The sequence below is a fragment of the Nicotiana sylvestris genome, chromosome 1 (assembly GCF_000393655.2).
Source record: "Nicotiana sylvestris chromosome 1, ASM39365v2, whole genome shotgun sequence".
In the NCBI taxonomy this organism is placed as follows: Eukaryota; Viridiplantae; Streptophyta; class Magnoliopsida; order Solanales; family Solanaceae; genus Nicotiana; species Nicotiana sylvestris.
The window spans coordinates 183067284-183084369 of NC_091057.1; the positions used below are offsets into that span (position 1 = coordinate 183067284).

Below are 17086 nucleotides of genomic sequence, written 5' to 3' on the forward strand. Positions count from 1 at the left end.
ATCTAATAGAGTAGTCGATATTAAATTGTTACGTCCATGTGTTGGTGAAATAATAAAATACTCATCCCAACAAATTAATTGAGAGGCGCATACGTTAACCACACTTATAGGTGTTGGATGGGCGGACTGGAATGATTCTGGGCAGGTCAAAATGGATTGTATTAATAAATGGGCGGGTCATCGATCCCCAAAAGTAACTTGAATTGAGATGAGTTGGATCAAGTTGAACCCAACCCAACTCTTACCAAACTTTAATTAATGTGTATTATTTTCTTATGAATTATTTAATTATCAAATAAATTTTTTTTATGGTCATATATAATATATCAAACAAAAAAAAATATTTTAAAGATATTTTAGCAAAATTACTCGTGAATCAATTTAAGCTAAAAATTAAAACTGGACTTAAATGAAGGAATTTTTACCTATCTATACCATATATCAAACCTTATTACCTTCATTGTTTAAGGATTGTGTTAATTACATTTAAGCATACCAAATTACCATTTATATACCATAATTCAAATTAAGGGTATAATTATTCCTTCATTTATTGTAGGCGTGATTTTAGGACCGTATTTTCACGTTATTTCGTTTACCCGCCTCTCTCTCCTCCCCCCCACGATTTACCTTCAGTTTTTCCCCCATTCTCGTACAATCTCTTCTCACCCACAATTACCATCACTTTATTCTCCACTTAATTACCTTCAGTTGTATCCCCCACGATTTGAATTCACTTCCATCTTTGTCTTCAACTCCTAAATCATGAAAAAAACCAACACTCCCCAAAAAAATCATCAAAAGCTATATTAGCTGATATTCCAACCTTTGATTTGGGTGTTTTAACACTAAAATCACCACCCAAAACCCCACAATCGACGCATGCAAGTGAACAAAATACTGGTATTTCATCTCCTAGACAAATTCGTGCGGAAATGAGAAGCAAGCATTTGCACGATGTTGATGCTGGTGGAGTTGATAAACTAGTCGAGAAACAACTCAAACGCAAGGGGAAAGAGTTGAGTGTAGATGACGATTTTGTAGATGATTCCCCCAAAGTTCCATCTGTGAAAAAACCTAAGGTCTCTCCTTCTTCATCAAAACCAAAAAAGAAGAAACCCTCAAAAAAAGTACCAAAATTGGTTAAGGAAAAAATTTCAATAAAGGTAAACACTATTTATGTTTCCTCACTGTTTTGTAGTTTGATTTTGGTTGTAAAAATCTGTTGTTCAAGTGTTAATTTAGTGTTCAAGTGTTTTTTGGCCAAATGTGGTATTGTCCTAATTTTGTAGATTATTTGTCGCAATTTTGTAGGTTTAATGGAACTGTGATTATTAGACAGTCTATAACTGTAGTTAGTTTGTAGTTGATTTGTAGTCTTGATCGTTAAATTGTAGAGATGGTATTTTTCATTGCAACCTGTATTGCTGCTACATTTAACTTCATTCTAAATACAATTAATCTACATTTTGTGAGTTACTTGAAGTAACTGTTACATTCTGTAGATAATGTTTACACGTGCATTGTTCTTCTTTGATTGTTCAAGTGTATTTTGGTAAAATGTGGTGTTGTCCTAATTTTGTAGATTCTTTGTCTCAATTTTGTAGGTTAATTGGAACTGTGACTCTTAGACAGTGTATAAATATAGTTAGTTTGTAGTTGATGTGTAGTCTGATGGTTAAATTGTAGATATGATATTTTTTATTGTAGCTTGTATAGCTCATATATTTAACTTCATTCTAACTACAGTTAATCTACATTTATGTGAGATACTTGAAGTAACTGTTTTGTAGATTCTTTGTCTCAATTTTGTAGTTTAATTGGAACTGTGACTCTTAGACAGTGTATAAATGTAGTTAGTTTGTAGTTGATGTGTAGTCTGATGGTTAAATTGTAGATATGATATTTTTTATTGTAGCCTGTATAGCTCATATATTTAACTTCATTCTAACTACAGTTAATCTACATTTATGTGAGATACTTGAAGTAACTGTTACATCCTGTAGATAATGTTTACACGTGCATTGTTCTTCTGTTATTGTTTTGTAGTTATAGGTGTGGGTAGGCTATTCTTCTTCTAGTTATATTTTGTATTTGTCATGTAGTTATATGTAGATTACTGCTTCCTTTTTATGCAAACTACTAATGTTCATTAATTTTATATTTTCTACAGAATGGACCTTACTTTGCACAACAAAATGTTGATTATGGTGTGCTTAGATTCCACAGTTTGTGTGATCCTAGCATACCTAGCCAGATACAAGCTTTACTCTCTCTGAATGCTTTAAGGGTTTTCAAAAAAACTTGTTTTGGTTACTTATTAGGTCTCCCCACAATCTGTATGCAAAACCAATCACTTCATCTTCTGATGAAGTATGAATTGACAAAGTCTACTGACTCATATTTTTCAGTACTATTTAAGGGTGAAAAATTGAATTTTTCCTTGAGAGAATTTGGGTTGATAACTGGTCTTAATTGTGTGAATAAGTTTTCAGACTATGGTTACACTTCCACCTATGTTAGCCCTTTAATGAATACATATTTTCCGAACAAAGAAAGGGTTGAGAAATGGCATTTGAAAAATGTAGTGACTAATAAAGCATGGGCAAACGATGTGGATGCGGTGAAGTTGTGCATTCTTTATATGTTGGAATTTTTTGTTTGTCCTTCTGATAAAGACCATGTGACTTTCATAGACAAGTTTATGTTCTTTCTAATAGAGTCTGGTAATTTTGAGTCATACCCATGGGGTATCAAATCCTTCAAGCAGGTTATTGAATCTGTCCGACATCGTCTTAATCCCCATGTACATTCTTATCTGATACGGGGATGCTCATTAGCCTTGCAAGTGTGGCTATATGAGTGTTGCTCGTCCGTCAGCACCGAGCTTGCTACGAGATGTTCTGAATCTATACCTCGCATTTTAAGATGGTCAGCTACAAAGGGGCAGATTTGGTTAACTGCAATTGAAGAGAAGATGATCAAGCCTGAGTGGATCAAGGTATTTTTTTCCACTTTTGTATGATGCTACAATTACATTCATAATAACTACATTGAATCTACATTTTTTTTGTCACTTGAATTAACTGTTATTTTCATCATTCAGTTCACAAACATGATTGAATCTGGAGAAGAGCTTGGAGTGCTTAATCTGCCAGACAAGATTCAATATGAAGATGAACATGGTGCTCAACCATCACATGTTCCAACTGCTGCTTCTCCATCATTTGAACCCAAATATACAGATTGTCAAGAGGACATTGAATCTGTCAGTAGCAAGCTCATGAAGTTGGAAAAGGGGATTGTGCAGGTATTATGAATAACTACAATATATTGACATAATTTGCTACATTTTGACTTCATTACATAACAATTATAGTATGTTATACATTGTAGTTAATTTGTGGTATAAATCTATAACAATTATAGTTTGTTGAATTGTAGTGTAACTGTAGCAGTTAGAATAAGATTACCAACTAATTATATATTTAATTTTTAGGTTGATGTAAAGTTAGATGCCTATAGGAAGGATGTTTTTGAGGAACTCTCAAGCCTTCGAGAGTTCATAGATCAATCTTTGAAGGGTGTTATGAATGTGATAAACAAGAGGTTTGATTTGGACGAGTCAAAGGTAAGAATTTACATATAATTTTGTACTAAGACTAATTAAGACATATGAATAAAGTAGTCTCAAATATTCCCCAAAATTGTAGTTTGCTGGTAGTTCAACAAAAAATAATTACCAACATCAAGGAGAGAAAAACCAGCAATTCCAGTTCAATGCTGGTGATCAACTGCATGGAAGCACAAGCAATACAGGTATCTACAAAATTCCTACATACATATCTACAAATTTCAAGACAGTATTATTTAATTATACTAATCATTTTTTTACTATGTGTTGCAGCTACAATTTCTCCAGAACATTTTCAACCACATGTTGACTTATATCCTGACTTCCAAGAAGCAGCTGAGGCATATAAAGCAGGTACAGAACCATTCCTTCATTACAATAAGGTTTTTATGCAAAATTTTAATAATTTACACCTTAACTACATATTCCTACATATATCTACAATTCTCATTTCCAATTATTCATTCAAGCTGAAGTTTCAGCAGAACATCTACAAGGAAATATTGAGGAAGAACCAGTAATTGATGAAGTAGCTGAGGCACAACAAGCAGGTAATATATTCTCTATATTCTCTATAACTCCATAATACTGTTCATAACTACATAGATCTACAATTATCTACAGAAGGTGAAGTTTCACAGTCGCCAATTCACGGTGTGACTGTGACTGAAGTTGTTCCTGAAGGCACTGATAAAAAAGTTGTTCCTGAAGGCATTGACAACAAAGGTTTGACATTGGATGACTTTGAGCTGCCAGAAAACTTATCACAGTTGGTCATGTATGGCGAGCCCATACCAGATGAATCAACCCCTGTTCATCCCGGTAGAACCAGGCAACCGGGAAAACATGCACGATCACCTTTCACATCTTTGTATAGTTCTGGAGGCAGCACATCTGTTGGACCTAAATTTTTTTACCTCAAGCACCCCTTCACAAGTGTCATAGGTGAAAATGTAGATCCTGAATTGACAGAAAGGTTCACCAACTGGTTATACATTCGTAGTGATAAAGTATCTAGGAGGTATGAATGCTTCATTTTACACTGTCTGTTCACCATTTTTATACTTTAAAATTGTAATTCATTTTGTCAATTTTTTGTATTTGATATTTTTTTGTTATTACAGGAGGAAATATTACTTTTCCAAGAAGGATAACCAAATCAAGCCCTGGTTGGATTTTGGTTGTGAAAAGATTGATAAGGACTGGTTTTATGCCCTTGCTCACCCCGGACAAGTCATCAATAACACAGTAAGTATAAAGAACATAATCATTCACAATATCTGTTTTGTCTTCAGCTGTGTAGTGTAATTGTAGTTTATTTTTCAGCTATGATGTGTAATTGTAGTAATATTGTAGACAACATATATATGTTACTATATTTATGTCTCAGCTGTGAAATTTTGCTTTTTATGGACCTTATGTATCATATGTGATGATGATTGTATGTACAAACTGGAATTTTGGTACTTTTGACTGACTTGGAATCTCTGTGTACCACAACTGTAGTTACCTTGTAGTAATATTGTAGAGCTTGTGATTGTGCCTATTAATATTAACTGTAGGTTGAACTTGCTGATTATTGGGACCTTAAGTTAGGTGGTATGTTTCATTTGTTCCTCTGTATAGTGAATAAATGTAGACAGTGCATAAATATAGTTAATGTGTAGTTGTTTTGTAGTCTGATGGGTCAATTGTACATATAGTACTTGTTCACTATGGTTCATACAAACTACAATTAAATTACATTTTGTGAGGTACTTGGACTAACTGTTATATTTCTGTAGTTATAGTGTAGCTAATTTGCAGCAATCTGTTAGAGTTTTTAATAAATTCAAATTGTAGTTAATCTGTAGCTGTCTTGTAGACAAGTGTGGTTACACCGTACCTTATTGTATATGTTTATTCTATTTTGGCAGCACATTGATGTTATTATGTATTATCTGCGAAAAAGAGGCAAATATGGCCCCAACAATAATACTAGGTTCACAACCACGGATTGCTTGTTCAAGACAAAGATTGAAAGAATCTATGACAAGTTCATAAGTTCTCCACCGGAACAAAGGTATTCGGTTGTTAAACCCGAGGATGATGTTGGAGAATATATTCTTGGGTACAGAATTCTTGCTAATGTTGCCTGGGATCTTGTTGACTATGTGCTCATACCTGTGAACCTTGTAGAGAACTTCCATTGGTTGTTGCTAGTTTTTGACATAAAGGACAGACAACTTTATGTTTATGATTCCATGGTGAGAGCAAACCGTCATAAAACAGTTGAGACATTGGTTGACAAGTTTTCAATCATTATCCCTCTGTATTTGTCATGCACTGGTTTCTATGGTAAACGTAAAGACATTAACTTCAAGAGCACAAAGGCATACATCGAGAAACCAGTTACGGACCCTCTCGACATACAATGGATGGTTGCTGAGATTCCACAACAAAAGGAAGGCTCAGTGTAAAAAAATAATCTCCCTTTCTATATGTTTAATTATTTTATTTTAATCATTTGTTATATAACTAAAAATTCTCATCTTATGCAGCGATTGTGGTGTATTTGTGGCTGCATTTGCGGAGTATGTTAGCCTTGGAGATTTGGCAATCCCAAAGGAAGATCTTTCTGATATTGACCAACACCGTAGACGCTATGGAGCTCTACTGTGGGACTATGCAACAAAGAAGCAAGAAGATGGGTCAATCAGTGAGAGTGAGGTTACTGGCAGGCTAGCAAGGAGGAAGGGTGCTCCGGCAAAAAACGAGAGGACTAGAGTGCAACGAAAGAAGAAATAGACTATTGTGTTCCTAGTTTGGTCTGTGAAATTTGGTAGTTGAATTGGAAAACAATGTAGGAAATATGTCGTTTTGGTTTTCTACAACACTTTTTGTTGATTACATTATACTCGAGTACTCTGATTACATTTTTACAGCAACAGCTTTGTCTTACAATTTGACTTTAATCTTCAAGTTATTTTTATAAATACCTTCAAGTGCCAAGTAATATCTGTATATAACTGTCATTTGTTACACAGCAGAAAGATAAAATAAATACAGGAATCATATAAATAATTTAGCCATCTTTTATCAACAAGGTTTATCAAAAAATTCAATTTATCTACATTTAAACTACGTTAAACTACATTTTAACTACAACTCCTCTACATATGAATAACAAGACTACAGTTCTAACACAGTTAAACTACATATTCACTACAATCTGGATACAATTTACGTTGAATGCATTCTTTATTAATATCAGTTTTTTTGTATACAGTAAATATTAAAGTTTAACTATTCTATAAAAAAAGACAACTTTAGATGCTTGACAGAATACATAAAAACATAAATAGTGCAGATACACAAATTGTTGTTTATACTTCTTATTCATCTTCAAAAACTTAAACAATTACACAAGAAAATCCGATAATTTGAGCTCACTAACATTTATTTTGAATAACTATTCTAACTACATGATATTCATTTCTTTTTCGGCGCATTCTTGCAAGTTCTTTTGTTATGCCCTTCACCTCCACAATTGCCACATGACACCTTGTATTTCTTTGACTTTATTTCATCAAATGTTTTATATCTTTCCTTGTGAGGTCTCCTGGCTGCCTTTTATCTCCCGCCGGTGGCTTTACTACCTCATCCAAAATATGTTGTGGCACATCCCATTTGCCTTCATCAGGAAGAGGATTTACTGGCATTTCATAGGTAAGCAGAAGGCTCTTCCTTGTGTAATACGGAGAGCAATAGTTTTCGTATGTTTCATTCCTATGCCTTAATGCTGCCAAAGCATGCGCACATGGAAGTTCATCAAGTTGGAATTGTCCACAGCTACATTTCTTGTTTTCTAGACACACAATGTACCGCTTCACACCATCTAACACAGTATGTATATGATCTGTTGAAGCCCTCACCTACAATTGAAGACCAAACAGAAATAATAATACATCAATCATTAAAATGGATTATCAACAATTTACCTACAAATCAGCAACAAATATATTACAGCTCATCTACAAACTATTATTACCGACAATTTGACTACAGTTTAACTACAATCTGGAAACACTGCAGCTAGTACTTTTTTGATTCTACTGCACCAAAAAAAAATATCTTACCCTTAGTTTCTGAGATAATGTACTGTTGTCTTCCAATTCTTTGTTGTATTTGTGACCAAGGTATGTGAAAGTACCCTTTGCCTTCGATAACTTTTCTTTTGTCCAACGTTCAAGAAGAGTCCTCATATACTCAAATAGATCAAATATTGGAAGCTCTCTTGCATCTTTTGTTACAGCATTCAACGACTCGGCAATGTTTGACGTCATAGTAAAAGTTCTATTCACCGTTGCATGTACTCTTGACCATCTATGATAGCCAATATCATATAGGTAAGACTTTACACGCAGGTCTACCTCTTCAATCTTCAACATCCTTTCATTAAATTCATCCAGAGTGTATGACCGTGCTGTAGCAAAGTACAATTCATGTAATTGTAGATGTCCCTTCTTGAATTTTGACCTTATATTTGTCCATATATGCCACATGCAAGAGTAGTGTGCCATGCCCGGATAGACAACTGATGTTGCCTTCAGTATACTCTCATGCCTATCTGAAACAACACATTGAAGGTCTTTCACCATATGCCTCCTTGAATTGCTCAAAGAACCACTTCCAAGATGCGCCGTTTTCAGAATCAACCACATCATATGCCAAGGGAAAAATAGTACCTACATTTTTAAGACATAAAATATGATTAAATAACAACTACAATATATATTGAGAATATAGACAAGTTAACTACATTCTTTTATATAACTACAAAATAACTACAACATAACTACAATTTAACTGCATTTTAAAGACTGTCTACAAAATAAGTACAAAATTATTCCATTATTTACCTGCTGCATCCATGGTGCTTGCTGTCAGCATAATCCCCCTGTAGGCTGACTTTAAGAATGTCCCATCAACCACTACTACCGGCCTACAATGTTGCCAACCATTTATTGATGTACAAAGAGCAACAAATGCGTATAAGAAGCAATCATCTGCTGCCTTCTTCAATTTAACAACAGAACAAGGATAATTCTTCTCAAGAATATAAAAATATTTGGGTAATTTGTTGTAGGAGTCACACGGATTCCCTCTCAAAAACTGTAAAGCTTTTTCCTTTGCTCTCCATGCTTGCATGTAGCTTAGGTTCAGTCCATGTTCGGATAACATGTCAGTTTGTATGTCCTTTGGTGTGTAAACAGTCTTAGGATCACAATACTTTGGAACGACCATGCTACCAAGTACTGTTGCAGTACGTTTGCGCTGTATGAATGTTTCGTCCATTAGGCAGCATGTGTGTTGACGGCTGAAACTTCTTATCTTGAACATTGCCGAATCATTAATTGACGTTGCCTTGAAATGCCATTTACAGCTTTCAGCAACACATATAAGCCAGTAGCTACAAAAGAAATACAATATTTACACAAATTTATGAAAAAACTACAATTAACTACAAACTGACTACAATTTAACTACAATTTATAAAACCCACCTATCTTCAATCATACACTGATTTTGCTGATATATTATCCAAATAACTACATACCTTCTATGACTAGATCTTTTTACTCTGAACTGGAACTTGTGCATCACTGAATAATTCTTCATTGCAGCAGCTACTGTTTGCTTGTCCTGATAAACTTGTCCTTCTTCAATATATGTTTGCGTAGATTCAGTTATTATTTCACTTTGATATTCCTCTATAGCTGGTGAGGATGGAAATTCAAGTAAGTTTAGGGATCCAGACGAACCTGCAAACAATAAATTCATAAATGTAGTTTCTATGTAGATAATTTTGAAAGCAACATTGCTTTATCCTTTTCAGTACTATGTGAGCTTTGTAGTTTAATTGTAGGTAATTGTAGTAATATTGTAGATAACATAGTAACACCATAACTCTCTGCAATGTCGAATCAAACATACCTGCACTGGTGCTTTCATTGTTGATTGCCAATTCCATATTGAAATCTCTTACGCTTATACATAAAGGATACGAACCTAAGTTTTTATTCTCCTTTTTGGTTTTCATGTACACACGAACCCCCATAACATTCCTAATCTCCATTGGAGGACAATTCTCGTTCACAATGTATTTGATTTCTATAATTTTATCCGATGTATCAATCGATAATTGTTCTGCAATTGTAGAACTGAGAATTCCGTAGCTTGCATTATCATCTACCACAATGGCATCAACTTCAAAATCTCTAAATCTGCCATAGTTATCCCAATTACCATTCGATTTCAGCATTATTGGGATTTTTGACATGATTTCGTGTAGTTGATAGGAAAAAAGACGAAGAACAGATATAGTTTCTACAATTTGAGTACTGATATCGACGAAGAGAAATTTTGTATTCTACAATTTGTATTGAGCTTCAGTAGCTTGCGTTTTTTTAGAAATGTAGTTGAGTGAGAGAAGAGAGATCTCTTTCTGTTGAGGAAGGAGAGAATTACGCAACTGGTGCCTTCATCAGATCTGGTGCCTTCATCAGGAAGAGAGATCTCCTTCAGTTTCAAAATTCGAATAAAATCGTTGACAGGATCACATCAGATCTGGTGCCTTCATTTTAGGGCTTTTTAATGGCAAAATCTACCTATTTTTGGATTGGTATATAATTTGTAGTAAAAGTGTGGACTGCACGGATAAATAACAAATTATGAACATTTTTGGTAATAAGATTTGATATATGATATAAATAGGTAAAAATCCCTTAAATGAATTAGATGAAGATAGGTTGAGTTCAACAAATAGGCGAGTCAATGACCAGCCAAACCTTTGAGCGGATAAAATAGGTTTGAGCTCAAATTGTTACTCCTAATCACACTGTCATAGAAAAGGAAAAAAGGAAAGTTTTCAGGAGAGGTTCACGTTTGGTTTAGGAGGGAGAATCAAATCTTTTTAAACGAAAATCTATACAATTAAATAACAAGACTACTCCTTAAGCCTATTAGTTGAATTTCATATATTAATTGAGCTAAACATAGTTAGTCTCAAACCCAAATAAATAAAAAATATGTAAATTAACATCAACTTACAAGTCTATTAATAAAGCTTAAATCGGGCAAAATTTGAGTGGAATTTCAATTGTCAAATGTGTGGGATCTCAAAAAATTTCGTTGAAACGAATTCCTTTACTGGCGTTTACTCACGTTCTTAAGGCTGTCCCACCTATAAAAGCAACTTGCACCCTTTTACTTCTTTTTGCAATTATTGCTATTTGTGCCGTAAAGTATAAGTTGGTGGTTGACTCGTTGGCCGATTATATGAGTAGTAATAGTAATATTGGACCGTCGTTTTCTAGCAAAGTTCTTTTTTCTTAATTAAAAAGAAAAAAAATTGGAAGTGTTCTGTTGCGAAAAGTTTTCTTTAATTTAAGGAAAAATACTGTCCATTTATAAGTAGTTTATTACAAAAATTATTCAATTCATAAAATATTATTAATATTAGCCAAATATTATCAATATTAGTCAATTAGATATTTGTAGACAGAAAAAGAACAAATTTTTACTTTCTTTTGAGTGGGTGTTATTAGAATAGATTGATTGCATCTTAAGGAGCTTGAATCTCAATTTTGAGATGATTTGGTGGAGTTTTGTGGTGGTTTGAATTGAAAATTCGAAGTACAAGATGAACATGAAAAATAATAGGTGTATCACATTGTGTATCACATATGTATCATATTTATATCAAATGTGTATTGTCACACCTCCTTTTTACGCACCCGCGAGGGCGCAAGGGAGTTTTTTCCAATTAAAGGACAATCGAAACGGGATTTGCTTATTTATTTCAGAGTCGCCACTTGGGAGATTTTAGGGTGTCCCAAGTCACCAATTTTAATCCCGAATCGAGGAAAATAATGACTCTATATTACAGTCTGCGCACCAGAAATCCGGATAAGGAATTCTGTTAATCCGGGAGAAGGTGTTAGGCATTCCCGAGTTCCGTGGTTCTAGCACGGTCGCTCAACTGTTATATTCGGCTTGATTATCTGATTTTATACAAGTGTGAACTTATGTGCAAAATTTAACTTTTAACCGCTTTTATCATTTACTGTTTTTTATCAAGACTTGCAACGTCGTGAAAACATATCTCGAACCACGTTACATCAATGCACCCGTGGTTATTGACATATCTCGACTCGGTTGAGATTTGGATTTGGGTCACATAAATGTGCACCCGAATTAAGGAGAATAAATTATTAAGACGCGCCTAAAGCAACTAGCGTATTGTTGTTTTGGGGAAGGCCGAAAAATTCGCTAAACGGCCTGTCCCGAATTCTAAGTGTTTTAATATATATACAGTTAGAGGGCCCCGCAGCTGTGTACATTTTTGTTTGACGAGGCTCGTCTCGTTCTACTTTTAAAAGGAATTTGCGACGTCATGGACATGCATCTCGAACCACGTCACAATCAATGTACCCGTGATTAGAAATACATTTCGAATCCGTCGAGATTTGGATTTGGGTCACATAAATGCGCACCCGATTTTAAGAAGGTAAAATCATTAAATACGCGCTTAAAGAGGCTATCACGTTATTATTCTGGGAGGGTTGTGAGATTTGCTAAACGACCCGTCCTGGAAACTGAATGCTTCGATAATATACATTTAACGAGGGCCCCGCAACTTGTGCAATTTTATTTATTTTTGTCGAGGCTCATCTCGTTCTTATTTTAAAAAGGTATCCTATAGCAACTACGTTTCTTGTCGTGTTTGTCTCTACTAATTGAAAACAATAGATAATCCTAATTAATTACATGCTTGCAAGTTATTCATAACAGAATTCCGAGTGCTTGAGCAAAATCAGAAGCGCGGCCACGCACACAGTCAGCCGAGCAAAATTAAAGGCCCAAATCCAGCCCACGTGTGATGGGCCAGACCTGGGCCATTGTTTGTCCGGGGCAGGCCTGCTGGGTCTGTTTTGACCTGGGCTCGACCTGCGCGGGGTTGAGATTGCAAACCCTGTGTTTTTTTTTGTCTTAAATCATGGTTTAACAGTTATGTATGGCAATTTATCGGAAAGGAAAGAACTTAACTAGTAGTGTACGATTGTCATGCTTGGCATACATTACAGGCTTATACCACACCATTGAACTAAATCTGAGATACAACCTACTGCCTTGGGCGTACTCTTATCCCCAACCTATATGCACAATCTAACATTCAACTACCATTCATTGACATTTATTAGGCCTGAAGGCTATCTCCAGCATCCAAAACAAGAATGCAAACTATTACACATTACATGAATATTTAATGTAACAATCTATGTATAAAAGACATTCTTCAGGACTTTTCATTTGTATTCATGCTCAATTTTCCAATTACATTTTTGACAGTGCATTGGTTGTGTACCTGGTATAGAGGACAAAGAAGAAAGGAATGATCAGCTGGGCAGTATGCAGTAAACACAGCAACAGCAGATACACAGCAACAACACAGCAACAAATCAACAATCCAAGTGTTTTCCACAGCCCACGACGACCAACAATATTTCTCAGAACAAAGAGAACCAGCAAATAGTCGAGCACCAAACAAGCAATCCCAGGAAAGAGTAAGGAAACAACAGAAGTAACAAAGTGTTCAATGCAGCAACACCAGCAGTTTGACAATCACAAGCAGCTCAGTCAGTGCCAAAGAACAGAACTTGGCCAAGACAGCTTGACCAATATGAACTCTTATATAGCTCTCAGACAGTGTTTGGTTACAGTGTTTTACTGAAATTTTCTTATGTTTTTAGTCTTTTCTTTAAACTCACAAGACCCCTCTCAAGACTAAAAATTTTCCAGCCTCTTTTAAGTTCTCAAATGGCCTATTTATAAGCCAAACCCCAGGTCAGTCCAACTGCCTGGATTCCTGCCAGTTGCAATCTGCCCATACCCCTTAACTCCCCATGTCTAAAGGCATCTTTCTCGGAATCCTTAATCAGCCCCCATTCCCTGTCTTATTACTCTAATCAAGGGTTATGAGTTTAGTTAAGTATTCAATTAATTCCCATACTCTTAGGTCTGGTCCCCCCATTGGCATTAATTTAATTCTAATTCAGTACCCCATTTGTCAGCTCACTTAAACTAATTATTTCTGTTCTTTTTAACACCCCAGAATACCCCTATTTAACCTTGATTATTACTGCCCTGCCCATTGTAGCATCAGGGCATTTTGAACTCAAGAAAGTTCAAATTCAGGACTGCCCTGGACTGAACCTTTTCAGTCGTTTTTGCAATGCAAACAAACTCATTCCAAACGATGCCGGGCATTCAGTCAGTGACAAGGTTCAATTAGTCATGTGAAATTATTAGCTCATTTGATTCATTAGTCATAGAAAACTAATCGACGACGTTTATCGAGTCGACTATACTAGATATAACAGGTAATAATCAGTCGCTCATATAAACAATACGTACAGGGTCCCGAATGTCTTAAAACATTCTTGTTCAATTACTGGGAACCTATATGAGTTAACTTATTTGACGATTAATCTAATCGACGAGCATGTATATCACAGAGTACATTCAGAACACACACATAGAAAATCAACCGACCAAATAAAAGGTCTTTGCTAGAGATGGGAGAAAACAGGGAAAATAACAGATAATAACAAATAATCACAACAAATCATGCTGACAACTCAATCAAAATTAAAAAGGAGAGAGGACACTTACTGGGGAAGTTTAAACCGAAATGACCCAAGTCAGACTCAACTTTGACCATTTGAGGCCGAACAAATTTTAACCAGGGTGTTCTCACATGAGAACACCTTGGTTAAGATCCATTAAACCTCAAACCCCTTTCAAGACCGGCCGGATTCCCCAGGTGCATGTGTTCTAAGGTCTGGATTTTCAGATCTGGTTTTTTAGGAGTTGTGGGTAGATTCGGACCAAACCAAGTCTGGTTTGGTCACGAGGAGGGTCCGGGGAGTGTCTGGTATGAAGATGGGGTGGTTTGGTATAGGTCCGGGTTCGACTCGAATCTTCAAATGAAGATTCGAGACGAAGGAAGGTGATTCGAGGCTAGGGGGTAACCGATCCATGTTCAGGAGAGTGAGGGGGTCTTAGGGTGTTCAGGAGGTGGTCACCGGCGTTCGTGCTGCCGGGCTCTAGTGAAAGGGAAACTAGGGCGGCTGCTAGGGTTTGGGGGGGCTTCAGTGTTTGGTGAAGACGATGAGTGGAGGGGGGTTCGAATAGAGGGCGTGGGGTACGAGGGAAGGCTTATATACGATCTGGGGGTTTAGATCCTGGCCGTTGGATCAAATGAGATCTATGGCCAGGATCTATTCACTTAGGGAAAACAGTGTCGTTTGGGTTTTGGTAGTGGGTGAGACCGGGTAAGGCTGGATCGGGTCAAAACTGGACGGGTTTAGGGGGGAAAACTTGGGTCCGTTGGATCAAGGGGTTGGACGGCTCAGACCCATTGCCTAAAGCGACGTCGTTTGGGGTTGAATGAGTGGCTTGATCAGGACCGTTTGTTTGAGTCAGATCAACGGCTCCAATAAGGACGCAGATACGGCGTCGTTTGGGACGTACCTGGGCAGCTTATGTTTGGACTGGACTTGTGTCCTGGTTTTTGGGCCTGATTTTAATTTACTTTTGGCCCAAACTAATTTCATTACTCTTTTCTTTTTGTTTTATAATTTTAAAGGAAAATAAAAAAAATGAAATTAAAAACCATCATTAATTTAATCACTTAAACCCATTATCACGCACATACGAAAATATTTAAGTAGGTTAAATCACAACCTAGAATAAAAGATGCATATATTTTTTGAATTTTCTTTTACTGACCGAATTATGGTTTAATTACCATGACATACATACTTTGTAGGATTAAATGCAAAATGGACAGACCCACAAATGACTAACAGCACATGTTACGGAAAAATGAAAAATTGTACAGTGATGCCATTTGTCACTATTTTTGTTTTCTTTTTGGAGTGATTGTTCGTGAAGCAAAAATCGCGTGCTTACATGTATCACATGTATATCCATGTATACCTGCGTGTGAGATACATGTGTCGCAAAAGAATTTTTTGAACTCGAGTTTAACTACAAATTTTGATACCAAATTAGTCCAAATTACCTCCAATCTTCCTCAAATTTGTATATTGACTCAGCTATATGTTTTCAATGAATCTCAACCATACACATTAAAAAAAGTCCTTTTTTGTTTAAATTTTTGGAATCTTGTATATATATATATATATATATATATATATATATATATATATATATATATATATATATATATGTATTTCATCACTTTATTTGCTACTTCATCCATGAAAATTTCTTCTCGTCTTGCATCTTATGTTGCTAATCACGCTTAAAATATGGAAGGAGATCTTTGTGTGTGATTCTTGGAGAGAAAGAACCTTATTTCCTTAGGTTTTTAATTTTTATATGTGTTTAGCTAGTTTTGGTAAGTCTATAACTAAAGGTTAAGGTTGGTAAGTTAGGAATTTTTTGGGAAATTTCTGTAAGATTCCCAACTTTAAATCATCGGTCATAACGGGACCCACCTAGGCCTCAGCAACTATGATAGGCTGGGCTGGTAGTACCCCGATGTCTAAATTCCCTGCATCACCTGCTCTAGAGTACGGACGGCGGGAGTTTGGGTACCTCCCCCGGCCTGAGAAGTGGTTGCTGCGGCCAGAACTGAGACCACCTGAGCAAGGCTAGTGCAAACAGTTAATATCTAGGCCGGATCCTCCTGAAAGGCTTGGAATTACAACAGGCACAGCTGGTGCCTGAGCTGGTCCCACCGACTCAACCTCATCTGGAACCTGCTCCTGAGCTGGGGCAGTTGGTGGATCTGCAGGTGCTACTCTAGCTGTTGTACGAGCTGCACCTCTGCCCCTACCACTGGGGCTGTAAGCACGTAATTTTTGCTTCACGAGCAATCACTCCAAAAGGAAAACAAAATATAAAAATAGTGACAAATGACCCCGCGGTACAAATTTTTCATGACATGTGTGGATCTGTCCATTTTGCATTTAATCATTAACAAACAAAATACAAAATATATATGCATCTTTTAGTCTAGGTTGTGATTTAACCATTTAGATTTTTAGTATGTGTGTAAATAATTGTGTTAAGTATTGATTAGTTGGATGTGGCAAGGTCATTTTTTATTTAATTGTATTTTTTAAGAAAATATTTTGGAAAAACAAAAGAAAATGCATATGATGTAGTAAATCGGACTTGGGCCTATTTTGAATTGAGGCCCAAGTCCATTCCACTTCAGCCACGACCAAGGACCCGGTCCAGACCAGGCCTGCCCAGGCACCTCCCGAAACGACGCCGTCTCAGGCAAATCGATCTGAGCCGTCCAAGCCTCTTGATCCAACGGTCCACACACGCGCCCGTGACCCGACCTGGTTACCCGGTCCAACCCAATCCGTC

At 36.1% G+C, this 17086-nt stretch overlaps 2 protein-coding genes and 1 long non-coding RNA gene across 4 annotated transcripts; 2 read left to right on the top strand and 1 right to left on the bottom strand.

Annotated features, from left to right (window-relative positions):
• The first annotated feature begins 3764 nt into the window (after window positions 1–3764).
• On the top strand, window positions 3765–4202 carry LOC138881216 (uncharacterized). Of its 2 annotated transcripts, none has more exons than XR_011403381.1 (3): window positions 3765–3819; window positions 3908–3988; window positions 4120–4202. It is a non-coding gene; the product is annotated as an uncharacterized lncRNA (long non-coding RNA). The 2 variants fall into 2 exon arrangements; XR_011403382.1 differs by having other exon boundaries at window positions 4105–4185.
• Window positions 4203–4410: 208 nt separating this feature from the next.
• On the top strand, window positions 4411–6421 carry LOC138877807 (uncharacterized). The gene is made up of 4 exons (XM_070157448.1): window positions 4411–4655; window positions 4759–4882; window positions 5551–6089; window positions 6175–6421. The coding sequence occupies exons 1-4, from the start codon at window positions 4411–4413 to the stop codon at window positions 6419–6421; spliced, it is 1155 nt and encodes a 384-aa protein (XP_070013549.1).
• Window positions 6422–7194: 773 nt separating this feature from the next.
• On the bottom strand, window positions 7195–9956 carry LOC104217288 (uncharacterized). Its single transcript, XM_070157456.1, has 6 exons — window positions 9611–9956; window positions 9234–9438; window positions 8536–9086; window positions 8272–8361; window positions 7753–8099; window positions 7195–7548 (listed from the first exon to the last, which is right to left on the bottom strand). Exons 1-6 carry the CDS (start codon window positions 9954–9956, stop codon window positions 7195–7197), a joined length of 1893 nt encoding a protein of 630 aa, XP_070013557.1.
• Between the last annotated feature and the right edge of the window lie 7130 nt (window positions 9957–17086).